Source organism: Marmota marmota, unplaced genomic scaffold (assembly GCF_001458135.2).
Source record: "Marmota marmota marmota unplaced genomic scaffold, marMar, whole genome shotgun sequence".
In the NCBI taxonomy this organism is placed as follows: Eukaryota; Metazoa; Chordata; class Mammalia; order Rodentia; family Sciuridae; genus Marmota; species Marmota marmota.
Window position 1 is genome coordinate 47,179,179 of NW_026000057.1, and position 16,061 is coordinate 47,195,239.

A 16,061-nucleotide genomic window follows, 5' to 3' on the forward strand; every position below is an offset into this window, starting at 1 on the left:
GGGGGAGGGGGCGGCTCTGCCTCTCAGCAGGCCGCTGCTCCTCTTCTGCCGGTGGGTCGCAGGCCCGCCTACCTTGCTGGTGTGGTTGGCAGCTCTGCCCCTCTGCGGGCCACTGGGCCTTTTCCGTTGGTGGTCACAGTTCCGCCTACCTGGCATGTGCGGGGGCTGGGGGGGCGGCTCTGCCCCTCAGCAGGCCGCTGGGCCTGTTCTGTGGGTGGTCACAGGTTTGGTTTTTTTATGACATCCCATATCTCTTGGATAGATTGCTCGTGAGTTTTAGGCATCCTTTCTGTGTGGACTATATTCTTTTCAAGTTGATAAACTTTGTCTTCATTATCTGATGTTCTGGCTTCTACTTGATCTAGTCTATTTGTAATAGAGAGGGAGAGAAGAAAGAAAGAGAAAAGAATAGAAAAGAAAAGAAATGATAAAATAATAATAATGAAATGCAGTAAAATAAAAATTACAATTGAAAAAAATTACAATTGAAGAAAAAAATAATTAACAAACAAAAAAAATTTAAAATTAAAAAATTAAAGAATTAAAAAAATGAGAAAAGAGAAAAAAAAGGGCACTGTTAGGCTTTTATTTTCTTTGCTTCCAGTAGGTGGTGCTGTGCCTTCCGGGCCAAGATTTTGCCCTCTGACTGTAGGATACAGTCTGTGTGAGGCCACTCCCCCCACCCTCGTGTCTCTCAAAAACCTGTTAGCTTAGGTTTATTCCTGTCCTCTCGTCTCCTGGCTTCTCCTGCTAGCCAGGCCTTCCCCAGTGTGATGCCTCTTGGCAGTTCAAACTGTACTCTGGGCCTCAGTTTGCTGGGTGTGGAGGGTGGCTATTGGGAACCGGCACCCTATTGTTTTGATTTTTTCTGCTTGCCCCTCCCCCAGAGCTAGCAAGACAGGTTTCGTTTTCGCCGCTGATGGGAGGGGGAGTTGGAGGTCTGGTGTCTTTACTTTTCCCCACCTCTCTATGCAGGTTCGTTCTGATAATCCCTCCCCTGGAAAGCCGGGGAGAGATTTTATGCGAATTCCCCGATGTATGGGAGATGGGCTGAGTAACACACACCTGTTTTATTGTTGCAATCTGTCGGAAACTGGCGATGGTGACTTCAGCTCTCCAAGATGGTGGCAGCGCCCTGATGTCTGTAGCCCCGGGGCAGGCCGCGGGGTGGGCTGCGGATCAGTCAGCCTGGATCTCTGGTCGCACAGTTTGCTCATGTTTGAGACCCAATAACTGGTCCTTGGTGATGGAAATCCTTCCTCTAGGTTTCAGTGCTGGAAATTTGCTGGAAATTCCTAACAAGATAGCTTTTGGTCGTTCTAACTCGTTATTCACCTGCGCAGTGACGCGGTACACGGGGGGTGATGCACTCTATTCACGGCCATCCTGCACTCATGGGTTTAATTTCTGATACATCCTTCATGGATTGTCTGGAAGCTTCAATTAATTCTCCTCCTTCTTCTGGATGTTCTCGCGGCTTCACCTGCTTCCGACTGGTAAATGAATTCTTAATACTATGAGACAGTTAACCAAAGGATGAACCTCTACATACTGAGAAAAAGGGGCATTCCAATAAAAATGAAATGCAGAAAAGCATTAAGAAGTATTTCTAAATTATGTTGTAGTGAAGTTTAAAGTTATTTTTCCTCTGTAGAGTGAAGAATATTGTTTGTCTATAATCGCTCTTTTTTTTTAAAATTACATTAATTTGCATACTCGATAATTTGTGAAATATAGAAAGAGCCAATGGGTCTTCTAGTCATTAATGGAAATTTAAAAGTTTCTCTTGTTTGGAAAGATTGAAATATGATAAACATTAAAAGCAATGTGTCATTCTTAATTACTATTAAAATTTTAAATAAATAAATGCCATCAAAGATAGTAATAAGCAATGATTTCTTCAGTAATTAATTATATTGCTTTATTACCTGAATACTGACTTTTTTTCTTGTTTTAGTATATTGGAGAAAATTTAAAGTACTACAAAATCACTATTTACTTGATAAAATTTTATTTTAGTACTAACTACTTAGAAATATTTGGATGATAGTTTAGGAAAATCTAATATTTTTTAAATTTCATAAGTATAAATATAAATATGTAAATTCATAAGTATAAACATAATTATATAAATAAACAAATGTGTGTTTTGCACTAAATTTTTTTAAATTACAATCTCAAAAGGGTTTTTGATTATTACTTTTAAAGGCATCACAATTTCCTGGATTAATTACTATATGTTCACTTTTCTGATGAGTTTACAGTTTAACTGAGGTAATTGAGAATTTGCAGTTGAATTAACAGTTTACAGAGATAATTGAGAAAGTGATAATTCAAATGATAGAGAGATGGCCAGAATTAATCTACACAGTCATTCACTACTATTTGTCAAATGCTTATGATAGCAAGACATTGGAGAGATAGCGGTGAACAAAACAGAATCCAAACTTCATGGAGGTTATTATTTAGTGTCAAAGCGAGGCATTTGGTAGTTAATTATACAAAAGAAATAGGTGCTTTCAAGCCAAGTAGTATAGTAAGAAAAACAAATGAAGATTACTAAAAGAAATCTTAATGTGTACTTCATTTAAATTGGGGCTTGTCAGTAAAGGATTCTCTGAAGATATGATAGGATAAATTACCTAAAAGATATTGTAGATTTATTCAGGTAAAGAGCTGGAGGAGGAACATTTCAGGCTGAGACAAACACATAGAAGGGTAAGACAATAGGAAAGTGCCTAGTAAATGTTATGGTTTAGATTAGATGCCCCCCCAAAATCTCATGTGTGAGACAATGCAAGAAAGTTTAGAGATAAAATGATTGATTTATAAGAGGTTTACCCCAATGAGCACATTAATCCTTGATAGGGATTAATAGGGTGGTAATTATAGGCAAGTAAGGTATGACTAGAATATGTGGGTTCCTGAGGGCCTTCCTTTGGGGTTTATATTTTGTCCTGATGAGGACAACTTTCTCTTCCATAGCTGCTTTCCTCCAGCACACACTTCTGCCATGGTATTCAACCTCACAACAGGACCCAAGGAATGGAGCCGGCTATCTATGGACTAAGATTGCTGACATGATGAGCTCCCAAATAAACTTTTCTTCTTCTAAATTGTTCTTGTCATGTCTTTTGGTCACAGCAACAAAAAAGCTGACCAAAACAGTAAGTTTCAGGAAAAGGTTAATGTGACTAAAATATAGTGAAGGAGAGAGGAAAGCTAGATTGTGAAGAAAAGGTCATATCTTGCAAAACTTTTGGCTGTGCTAGGAATTTTGCATTTGATGTGCAAGGGAAAATTATGGAAAAATTTTGAAATGAAAGATATTATTATCAGTGTTTTTAAAATATTGCTTTGGCTGTTGAGTACAGATGGATTGGAAGGAGACAAGAAAGAAAATAGTTAGAATATTAGGAACTTGTGCCCAATGGTCAAAAGATAAGATAGTAGATTGACCTAGAATGATGATGATGACAACAGAATTGGAGAAAAGTGGATAGATTTAAGATATGTGTTAGAGGCAGTACTGAGAGAATATGCTAATGAGCTGATTTGGTTTAGGAAAGAATGAGAAAACAAGATTTTGACACTGTTGTCTAGCTGATTAATAATTGATAGTGTCTTTGATTAGAATCCACGATGAAAGATCTGATATTGGGGTACTGAGACATTTTTGAGATTTAATAATTCTACGGTGTTCTAGATATTTATACTTTATTGTCACTTAGCCCTGTGCCCCAGTTTTTTGCTCCATGAAAATCTTGACATAGATTATAGTGTTCCTGGATCTAAGATGCTACATTTAATCAAGGTCAAATGAAAAAGCATAATGAATATTTTAAATTAAAATATTTACAATTTTAGACTTTCTGCTCCAAGATTACAAAACAGTATGTTCTTAGTCTCCAATTAAAAAACTTGGAAGACAGTAATCAGCCAAGAACATAGTATTATGGCTAAACTTAGTGAAAAAATGAGTTGGCTTTACAGAGTATACTGCACATAATATTAACATTAACTTTTTTTATTCATTAAGATTTAAGGTTTTCTCTCTCATATTGAATGCAAATTTGGTAGGAAAATTTATGCTGCCTTTATCTCAAACTCATTTAAAAGAGAACTCATCAGTTTTCTGTGATTCACTATTTGACAGTGAATGAGAGTTTTGAATATACGAGGAGGGAAAATGGATCCAGGAAAAGGTAGTGGGGTAGAAGCCATGGTTTGCCACAGAAATCTTCTAAGACAGAATCACAAAATCTACAGGAGTAGAAAACACAGCCTATCACTTGGGGCTAAAATAGGTGGCCCAGAATATTCATAATTCCTACATTATAATTGAGTAATAGGATCACAGCATATAAAAACAATGTAGGTAGGGTAATGATAGAAACAATAATGAATAGCATTCATTGATATGTTTCAGAAACTATATTAAATGTTTTCCTTATATTAATTACATGAAACCCTTTGACGTAAGTACACTTTTATCATCATGTTTGAGAATAGAACATGAAGCTCTAAATCATAAGTCATTTCACCAAAGTTACATAGATTGTAAATGGGAACATGAAATGGTCAGATATATGAGTCCAGGAGTGTAATTTTCTGCCACTGTGCCACACTGCACCAGCACACAAAATGATGAAACTTTAGTGCCACAAGATAGAAAGAAAAAAAATGAAAACATTATTTACATTGGTTGCCAAATATTGTTAAACAGTCCAAAAGAGGAAAAAATGTCTCTGTTATGTTAAACCATCGATTTACTATATAGAACTTCTGAAGATAAAGCTGACTACTTACCGCAATGTAAAACTATTTTGAGATTTTGATTAATGTAATTTCTTACAAATCTTCAGGCATTTGAATTTCACACTATAGCTCCAGTTTTTGTGAACTTCATCCTTGTTTCCTCCTTCAAAATTTGTCTTAATTATGATTGCCATTCATTTTCTTCCATTTTTATTTTTATTGTTCACCCTTGTTCTTAAACCACTTTGGTTGAATACTTTGGTGATCTTTTCTAACACAAATTATATGTTGATACGTGATACTTCATTGAAAACTGCTTTACTTGAGTTTGTAAAAACCACTTTAAAAAATGAGAGAATTCATCTCAATTTTGCAGGAGTTATAGATGATATAATAATAATTGCCTAGTTATATAAACTTCTAAAAAGGTTTCAGATAAAATGATGAATGTCAATTTTTTCTTCTCATCCTTTAGCAACCCATCTATTATCTACTCTACCTCTACAACTACCTATTCTTTTTCTATCAGCAGCAATGTGTTAGCTCTCATTTCTAGTGTCCTTAACTATACCTGACTGAACTGAGTTATCAGCAATGAATAAGCTTTTTAAGATAAGATGAGGGGCTAGGATTGTGGTTCAGCTTTAGAGCACTCACCTAGCATGTGCAAGGTCCTGGGTTCGATCCTCAGCATCACATAAAAATAAATAAATAAAGATTTAAAAAAAAAGACAAAAGGGACATTCTAATTGATAGGGGAAATCTATACTGTATACAGGAAAAGACTTGAAGGAAACATGGAAAATTGGCGTGGAAGTGAATGCTAATAGGAGATGAAGTTGATAATCTGGGACCAAATTCTGAGTCTGCCATGTAAAGAAATATGAAAAGGTACAAGGCTAATGGCAAACCATTGGGAGTATATTTTTCTTCTCTGTTCAGGTGCTTCTTGTACATCCTTGTCCTTTTGTTATTATTTAGGCTGAAAAACAAAGCTGGCCATATTTGACTTTTTACATCTCCACTTGTAGCACATTTCTTGAGTTCAGTCCCTTTAATAGCGTAACTGTGGTTGTGTATATGTGAAATTGTACTTTGGCATGAAGAAAGCCATGATTAATTCTTTAAGTAGAATCTTTGAAGATTATCAAGAAATTAAAAAATGCAAACAACAACAAAACATTTATTTTAAAACAAATTCACGTCCACTACTGAAGCCACGGGATACTATTTCTAAAAGACATTTCATCTTTTGTGCCGGTGCAGTTTTCCTCTATGCCAAAGAGCAATATATCATGATGAAGGGACTGCCACAAGTGGAGAAAAGCAATTACATTTATACACAGTTGTCCCAAATCCCTTCTAAAATAATCCAGATTTTACATAGATTTATTTTTGGAATTGACAGAATCTTAGCAGGACCATTTGAAGTGAAGTGCTATGCATCTCAGACCCTGTCTCTAAATAAAATTTTTATTTAGCCCTAGTTTGTAAATAGGGATGAGATGTGGGTCAGTGGTCAAGCACCCCTGAGTTCAATCCCTAGTATCTGTCCCCCACCCCACCCCCCAAAATGAAAAAGGTATTGCAACATGTGATTAGTTATTTCATGAGTATAGTGTGTGTGTGTCAGGGGTGGTGGAGAGAGAAAGATATTGAGAGACTGGTATTTACTTGGAAACATTTATTAAATTGGACTAATTTTATATATAGAATTTCACTCCAGAGCAACAAATTCTGAGAATATTTGTCTCTTTCAGCATCGTCTACTTTCAGGATAGGAGGTCTCTGCTTCAAAGTAAATTGCTCTGTAGAATTTTGCCACATTATTTGATCAAAGACCTGCCCTTCTCCTGAGACAAAGAATGTTGTCTATTACTGGCCTCATGCTGAGAGACCAACAGAAATGTGACAGACTTGATAGAAACCATGTAGCAGACAAAAGCCTATCATCAGTCTTAGTGAGCTTGGAATGTTCACTGTTCTGATAAATATTGGTTTTATTCTGTGGAGCACTGTAAATATTGTTTGTAACAAGTATTTGTTATTTAAATTATAGAAGTTTTAAACAATTAAAAAATGTGGCTATGACAGGATGTGCTGAATGGAGTTCCATGCATTGTCTGTCCCACTCCCTCTCAATCACAAGTATATGGAGATCAGGACTGGTGAAATGGCTACTCTGCTTCCTGAAGTCTAGAGGTCTTAATATTTGTCACTTTAACTTTACCAAATAATAAGAAATGATTGATTTAAACAAATATCTTTGTAGTATATTGGAAAGTTCTTGGGTAAAACATGGCCAGGTCAAATCTTCCCATATTCTAATTAATGTTTACTTGATCTTATTAGGAGCATGGCATTCCTACTGACATGGGCTATGCAGTGGCTCCTCATCATTCAGGTGTCTACCCTGTACATGTACAGCTTTATGAAGCATGGAAGAAGGTTTGGAATATTAAAATCACCAGCACTGAAGAATATCCACATCTGAAACCAGCTAGATATCGGAGGGGCTTCATCCACAAAAACATCATGGTGAGCTTCTTCTGGTATGCATTGAGTACAACTAAATCTTCCAAGCTTACATTTCTCATTTGAAGCAGTATAAGAAGAGAGAGAGAAAAAAGTTAAAAGCATAAATGTAAGAAAAGCTCTATATTGTAGAAAGCACATTTGTCATATCTAAGCAAAGGATTTCTCAAAGTCACTTCTTTTCAATTCTTCAAATCTATTTATTTATTTATTTTTCTACTGGCACTATGGCTGGTAAGCCGGCACTGATGTGACAATGTAAGACAGTATTATATCAAATTGTCAAAAAGTTTTAGAAGCCATCATTTCTTCAAAAAGTTATTTGGTAGGTAAAACTGACACCAACCTGATATATTCACCATCTCTTTTATAAGCCAGTTACACTGAATTTTTTCTTACCATGGCAAGCTAAAAATAACTAAACTATTGGCAGCAAGAAGCCACATGTGAAATCCTGCATAATTATTAACTGAGGATAATACAGAGAATAAATGACAATGTTAATTAAATCATTACTATCAATTGCCTAATTCTCTCCAGAGCTTCTCTGTTTTGTTTTGTTACTTTTACTCACTGGGCAAATGTATATTGTCAAGATATTCTGCCACCTTATACTTTGCAAGATGCCCCCCCAAAGGAAATATTAAAAATCTTAATTTTTCTCAAGTACCAAGAAAAGTACCAGTGAAGATAACAATGGATCCACTAATTTAGACTCACATCCTGGGAAGAAAGACTGAAAATAACATGATATTTTGAGCCACTGCAACTTTAAAGTTTGTATGTTTGAACAGATATCTTTGTTTTAACCAAGGTGTAACTGACTTTTTTAAAGACAGTTTTCTAATGTCAGTAAAAATTACAGGGGAAAATGACTTTTAACTTGGATCAGCTAACATCTTGACATTTCTCTCAATAAAAAAAAATGTTATAAATGCTAGATGGAGATATAATGGTCACATTTTATCCCAGCCTGCCCTTGTTCGTTATTTGAAATGAACTTACTGCCCCTCAAGTTACCAGTTTTCAGACCAGAAAGTTTAAAAGCATTCAATACTCCCTGTCATTTTAAAATTGTAGACAGTCTTATGACAGTGAAATTAATTCTCTAAAGACTTTATTTAATGTTGTTCTGTTTTATTTCTGTTTCAATACTGACAGAAAACTTGCTGGGATATGTCCCTTGAGAAATGTTCATTTTCTTTTTCTCCTGAAAAAATATTTTACCTATACTATAAATGCATGAATCTTGCAGGTAATAAAGCCTTTAACAGATTTTGTGTTTTGATAGAACTATCCCTGTGGTCCCACTTTTGCATGGAAACTTTCTATTTTGGTTTATAGGCTCTTGGATGAGAGTTTTTTAGTGAGAAATGTTCAGAAAGCAGTTGATTATGCAACAAGAGAGACAGAACACTTCTAGGAGCCATCCAAATACAAATACAGGTGGAGACCACAATAGCCAGTATGCCCTCATAGTAAGAGACTATACCAAAAAAAAAAAAAAAGAACTGAGGAGTGATCTCTAAATTCCATCAATAATTCTTTCTCTAGCACAAGAGAGCCATTTCAAGAAACATCTTCAGTGTCTTGAATTTTGTATTCAGTAATCAGAACAGTGGACTCTGACCCTTATCAAACTCCCAATTATCTCTTTAACCTCTTGTGGTGGTGCTTGGATTCTCCTAGGGTTTATGGTGATGTTTCTACTTGCATCAGGAGTAACCCTTAGTTGCAAGGTAAAGCCTGGCTTTTCCTCTTCAACAAATCTTATTTATTTATTTATTTACATTTTTCTCCGTTTAGTATAGAATTATCTGAGCAATGAATTATCAAGGACAGCTCTGAATGCATTCTGTAATTTTTCAAGTAAAATAATCAAGTGAAATCCTAAAAGTGATTTAGTTAGTCACATCCTTGTAAAATGTAACACAACCTGGTATATAATCACATGTATTTTCTTATTTAACTTTTGAATATTTCTCTTTATTTGATGTATCTTAAATTTTTCAAGAGTAGAAAACGTATCTTTTTATTCTCATATGGATTAGAATTCAGTTTAAATAACATTTTAAAAATAAATTATATATATATTTATGTATGAAGACATATCTTTGCATATATATATATATATATATATATATATATATATATATATATATGAGAGAGAGAGAGAGATCTTTATATTTTCCTATATAAAGATATCTTTATATAGAAAGATATCTATCTATCTTTAATTTCCAGGAAATAATATTTTTAAGAATCATTAGGAAATATATTTAATTTAATCATACTTCCTTTTTTAGTGCTTTTTTGGTGTTGTTGATTTTGTGATTTTGTGCATAGTTTTATGACATTGTATAAAAGCTTTCAGTCATCACCAAATGATGACTCTGATTTAAACTTGTTCTTTAATCTATTGTTTACTTAAACTACTAAGAAAACAGCAACAGAAGAATTAGTATACTTGTAAAGTTTTGCAAAATGTGGAAAGTCCTGAACAGGCTATATTTTAAGAGCATATACTCAAAAAAGTTTGCTTTAATAGTTAAGACAATAAAAAATGAAGATCTACTTGCTTAGGGCAATAAGCAGAAAGCCTGCTTGTGTTAGATGCTCTAAAATTTGTAGCATTCCAAAATATATTCATTTATTTTCTGCCATTTCAAATGTACAGTGACAAACAGGTTGTCATGAGGTTATTATATGATACTAAGATGAAAACTGTACTATCTTGAACATCTTTACTTCTTTTATAATTTCACTGATATTTTATCAGGAAATCTATAAAAAATTAGTCTTTATCACAAATGTGTATAATTGATGAGATAATGATTTTCATACAAAAAGCATGAAAAGAAAACCTTTACAGTAGTGACCATTTATCATTTTGTTTATAAAACTCTCTAAAAATTGTGAACCAAATGGATAAATTCTTTCTTATGTTTGAAATTAGTGGGTTTCACACCTAGAATTTTGGGCAGCATGATATAGTCCTTTCTAGAACTGATTTGTGCTTCAAATATTTGTTCTACTTTTAAATGTCATTTCCTAAGAAGCACATTAAGTAATTTAATAATGACTATATTTTCTAATGCTTGAGAACAACTTGGCAGAAGGTATTAATCTTTACATTTTTTGCCTACTATGATTACAATAGAGCACAGACAATTCCAATATTTGTAAATTTTCATTATTACTTTTTAATTTTTAAGATGCTAAAACACGCCAGGCGGGGTGGCTCAAGCCTGTAATCCCAGGTTGGGGAGATTGAGGTAAGAGGGTTGCGAGTTCAAAGCCAGCCTCAACAATTTATTGAGGCCCTGTTTCTAAACAAAATATAAACAAGGGCTGGGGATGTGGCTCAGTGGTTAAGCACCCCTGAGTTCAGTCCCCGATACAAAAAGAAAAAAAAAAAAAAGATGCTAAAACATATTAGGTTTCATACTTAAAGTACTGACTTTGATACTTACAGTAGAAATGCAGTTAGAATAATTCAAGCCTAGTTTAGTTGTAAAATATTCTTTTAATTTTCTTCACTATTCATTCTCTTGTAATAGCATTCTCTCTTTCCCAGAGCTTAAAGTATTTTTCTGGACCAGAGTTAAAATTGACTAATGACAGCAGCTTGTATATCATCTTTTGTGAGAAAAATTTCAACAAAGTGATTTGTTGAGCGCAGTATTTTCTTCACTTGGTCATTTTTTCTTCAGGTTCTTCCAAGACAGACCTGTGGACTTTTCACTCATACGATTTTCTATAAAGAATATCCAGGAGGTCCTAGAGAGCTGGATAAGAGTATCCAAGGAGGTGAACTTTTCTTCACTGTGGTACTCAACCCAGTAAGTATTTGGAGCTACTCTTCAAATAAACAATGAAAAATGGGGAATGGGAAAATAAACAAGGAGAGAAATGAATTACAGTAGATGGGGTAGAGAGAGAAGATGGGAGGGGAGGGGAGGGGGGATAGTTGAGGATAGGAAAGGTAGCAGAATACAACAGTTACTAATAGGGCATTATGTAAAAATGTGGATGTGTAACCGATGTGATTCTGCAATCTGTATTTGGGGTAAAATTGGGAGTTCATAACCAACTTGAATATAATGCATGACATATGATATGTCAAGAGCTTTGTAATGTTTTGAACAACCAATAAAATAAATAAATAAATAAAAACAATGAAAAATGACAGAAGCAGGTAAAAATAACACTTACATAGACAATAGGTTCGGGTATTTATCAGCTGAAGAAACATGAAGTTCCAGCTCTAAAACAATAGTGGAAATGTGAATGGGATCCCATCCCAAAGTGGGGACTCATTTATTCTAAAAGCAAAGGTGACATGAGGAGCTTCTGGCAGAAACATAAAAATACTCCAGAAGATCAGAATTTAGGGATTTTTGTGTTTTTGAAGAAAGATTTTTCACTTATAAAACTCTCCTATTTCTATTGGAGGCCATTTTTTTTGTACACTGTGAACAAATTCATCTATTAATTTGTTTCCTACTTAAGCCATAAACAAAAATATTTGTATCTGATAAGCATGAAGGAAATGAATTAGATAAGCAAATATAGTCATTATGCCTACCTTCATGTTACATTGTACATTGCTAGATCACAGAGTAGTCCTGTTTCAGGGAGTCCTCCTCTTCCTCCTTCACATCTTAATACCATGATATCAGTACCCAGTGAAACATTCTGCACATATTTCCCTTGAGGCAAGTATTATAAAGTTGTTTAAAGATGGAAGAACTAATTTAAGTAAGCTGTATAAGGAAAAGCTGTTAGTGATTTTTTCCCCAGAAGGGAAATCACTAACATAAAAAGTAAAGTTAAGTTTATTTATCAGATGTATAGGTTTGCCACTGGCATTAGCAGTGTTCAAAATGAAAAATGCAAATTATCTCTAATGTGGAGAAAAAAAACTATCAAGATAAAAGTTGGATAAGATAGAAATAAACATTAAAATTTGAAAGACTACTTTCATGACTTCAATTTTACAGGTTTTACAAATTAAAATTTTTAAATCACCTACTCCTATTTAGTAATTATATAACTTTTTAACCCTTAGAAAATGAGATAACTCATATTTGGGAAAAATCTTCAGGTGTGTTAAAAAAATCAACATGCTTTGGAACAGTGTGGCATGTTCCAAATGCCACATTTCCAAAAGACATTTTGGAAAGTTTATCAACCTTCAGACCAAAAAGCATAAATAATTCTGATTTACATATTAGAAATAACCTGACAATCCTAAGTTACCTGTTTATTTATAAATGTAACTATCTTTTGAGTTACATGATATGACTCTTTTCTTTAGAAGAGAGCCAGCTATGCAAAGGCAAAAAGAGTTAAACAAATATCTAATTATGAACCAAAGATTCAGTTAAAATACTCTTAAAATGTTAACATTTTTTAACAATCTATAATTGTAAGGCCTTTTATTTATGAGCTATAAAATTCTTACATTTATATTTCCTCTAGTGATAGGGCAATAGGACTATGAACCATTCTAATTGATCAGACTCCTTAGCAAACCTCACTGCTTTTCAGACCTTATCAACAATATTTGGCAATTTTAGTTATCTTGATGAAGTGATCCATAGGAAATAAAGTAGTTGGAGGACTTTACAAAAGCACTCTTTCTTGGTTCAGAAAATTTTTAGAAGATAATTACTTCCAGATAAATACTCAGACTCAAAATAAGTGGCAAACCTTGTCAGATATTACAAGATAGACCAGGAATCTAAACCCCTCATTTGGTGCACCAGCTCCAGTTCTACTTACCTGAAGATTTGTGGTTGAGAAGTCTAAATTAAACTCAACTGAGTCAAACAAAAATGAGTTTTGCAGTTGTTAGTGATGTCTGCCTTCAGGAAGTGATTGAGAAAAGTTAGCATGTTTCCCATAAGTTCTCATACTGAAATTAAATGTTGGAATAAAAAGCTACCAGGTATCATGAGGCATACTATTAATTTAGCAGATGATACTCTTTAATTTTTTTATTTGTTCTTTTTAGGTATTCATGACAGTACAGTGAATTTTGCCATATTATACATACATGGAGTAAAACTTATTCTTATTAAGATCCCATTCTTGCAGTTGTACATAATGTGCAGTTACATTGTTCATGTATTCATGTATGAACATAGGAAAGTTGCATCCTATTTATTTTACTGTCTGTTCTATTCCCTTCTGCCCTTTCTCCCTTTCATTCACCTATGTCTAATCCAGTGGACTTTTATTCTTCTCTTCATCCCCTCACTCCCCACCCTGATTTTGGGTTAATATCCACCTTCAGAGAGAACATTCAGTCTTTGGTTTTTAGGGATTGGCTTATATAATTTTGCATGATATCTCTAGTTCCATCTATTTACTGGCAGATGCCATAATTTTGTTATTCTTTATAGCTGAGTATACATGTGTATACATGTCACATTTTCTTTATCCACTTATCTGATGAAGGGCATCTAGGTTGGTTCCATAGCTTGGTTATTATGAATTAAGCTGCTGTAAACATCGATGTGGCTGTGTCACTGTAGTATGCTGATTTTAATTCCTTGGGTATATACTAATAAGTGGAATAACTTAGTCAAATGGTGGTTCCATTCCAAGTTTTCTGAGGAAAGATGATATTTTTTATTAGATTAGAATAAGAATGAGAAATGTATATTTGCTGCAAGAAAAATGTAAGTTTTAATTATAGTAGATTTCAAAGATAACCATTGCAAGATCATGTAACACACCAGACCTCAATTAGTAGTACTATTTTCTGAGAATGCCAAATTAGGTTGTTCACTGAAAAAATTTAGATGTGTGCTGGAAACATGAAACTTAAAAACATTTATATACTTTTCATTTTAAAACAAAATGTAATAAAGACTTTAATGAAGTTTTAAATATCTTGTCATTTGTCAACATAATATCAAAGTTTTAGAATAATTGATAAGAATTAGGGTGACAGATGATTGCAATAAAATTTTTTAGGGTTAAATTGGAATATATCACAAGAAAGATAAAAACCTGAATGGAATAACTTTCTCAACTGAGGTGTTTTACTGTTAGCAAAGTACTTTTTCAATAGCTAAACAAAGAAATGTCAATTAAGTAAACTTAATAGAAACAAAAAGTTACAAAGACAAATGTTAGCAATGCCTAGGGGAGAGCAAACCTTGCCCATTTCTAAATGAATATTTCCCAAATCATAGACTTGGAAACCTCAGATGTGGGTTAAATGCAAGTGTTTGAGTAATAATTTTTTAGGTTAAGATCCACTTGGAAAGTGGACACATCAGGCTATCTGAGCCTGGGTCCTTTAAGAATTTAGTTCTGTTTCTTTTTTTTCTGATTCTGAACTCAACTGTCAAGATACTTATTATAATTTGCTTTCCTTCTTAGTTAATACTATAGGAAAAAATGTGTTGATCACAGAAACTATGATAATAATTTCCAAATTAATTTTATAAATTGTCTTTTAATTGATAAATATTTCCCATGCCGTCTAACTGCCACAAAAGAATCTGCTGATTGCACAGATTCCATATTAATTTATTTTCTAATTCATAATTCCCCCATTTAAAACTAATAGATAGCATCTTATTTTTATTTATTAGTTTCCTAATTTGATGCTGTCCTGAGAAATGGACTGTGTCAGTGTTTAATTTCCAGTTCCACCTGTTTTAGGAAGATGATCTTAGGAAGATATTATAATATTTAACATGTCTTCCTAAGTATGATGAATGGAACCATTCCAATTTACATAAAATTTTACTATTGTGGCACCATGTAATCATTGTAGATATTCTAAGCAAAGATGTTGCCTTCTTACTTCACTGTTCTAATTTCTAACCACAGATGTTCTAGTCTTTGTTTACACTCCTTCTCAGTAAACACAATTTAGATATTGTGTCATTAATAATTGATATCAATGGAACATTTTTGCCATCTTCCAACATGCTTGATAATAAAGTCAGTACTTGCTTTATTTATTAATAATAAGTGGTTTTGTATTGCCACATTTCATCACATTTGCTTGGCATCCCTGATAGCTTAAGAATATTATACTTCCTTCCAGATCGGCATAACACAAAACCAGTAGCTAATATTTTATGTCCACATTTTATTAATTTTTTTCTCCATGTTTTCAATTTGCCATACCCTCAGTACCCTTTTATTTGCATTCCTGGAAGTTAAATCTAGGTTGTGTTTCTCCTATTAAAGAAAAAAACCAAAACAAAGACATGCATGTGAATAGAGTGAATATCCTATTATGAGAAGAAGAGATATAGGTGGATTACAATTAAGACAACAAAATTCATAAAAGAAGATAGCTTATATAAATAAAAATTAACTCACATTGAAGAAAATGTAATTTACATTTGTATGTTTAGTATGTGTTTGACTATAAAAATCATCTAAATTTTTTTTGCCTAATGGAAAGTGTTTGTTTACTTACATGTCTTTGTTGCAAAATAAGTAAAGAATAACAACAACAATTTTAGACAATGGGAAAGTGATACCTGAACATACTTAATGATGGAAACTCTCTAGGATTCTTGATAATTTTTTTTTCTTAATGCATAAGATACTACTGGGGAAAGAACACTGCATATTTATTATGTGCTTAATGTGATTGTAATGATCAGATAAATTTGCAAAATTCTGTAGAGTAAGGAAAAGAAGATAAAAATTGAGGACCTCCTATGGTCAAGGTTTCAGAAATGAAAATGATTCTGGAAGAGGTGGAGGAGGAAGAGGGGGAGGGGGAG

General features: G+C 33.5%; 1 protein-coding gene across 6 annotated transcripts in view; it reads left to right on the forward strand.

Annotated features, from left to right (window-relative positions):
• Nucleotides 1-16,061, forward strand: part of LOC107141226 (N-deacetylase and N-sulfotransferase 3) — a 162,587-nt gene that overhangs the window by 93,407 nt on the left and 53,119 nt on the right. For all 6 annotated transcript variants that reach the window (XR_007351417.1, XM_015484428.2, XM_048813841.1 and 3 more), the window contains exons 5-6: nt 7,111-7,296; nt 11,007-11,135. Coding sequence is in view for 5 of the 6 variants with exons in the window: in XM_015484428.2 (XP_015339914.1) it covers nt 7,111-7,296; nt 11,007-11,135 (315 nt within the window). In the remaining variant the exon portion in view is untranslated. The remainder of the gene's footprint in view (nt 1-7,110; nt 7,297-11,006; nt 11,136-16,061) is intronic.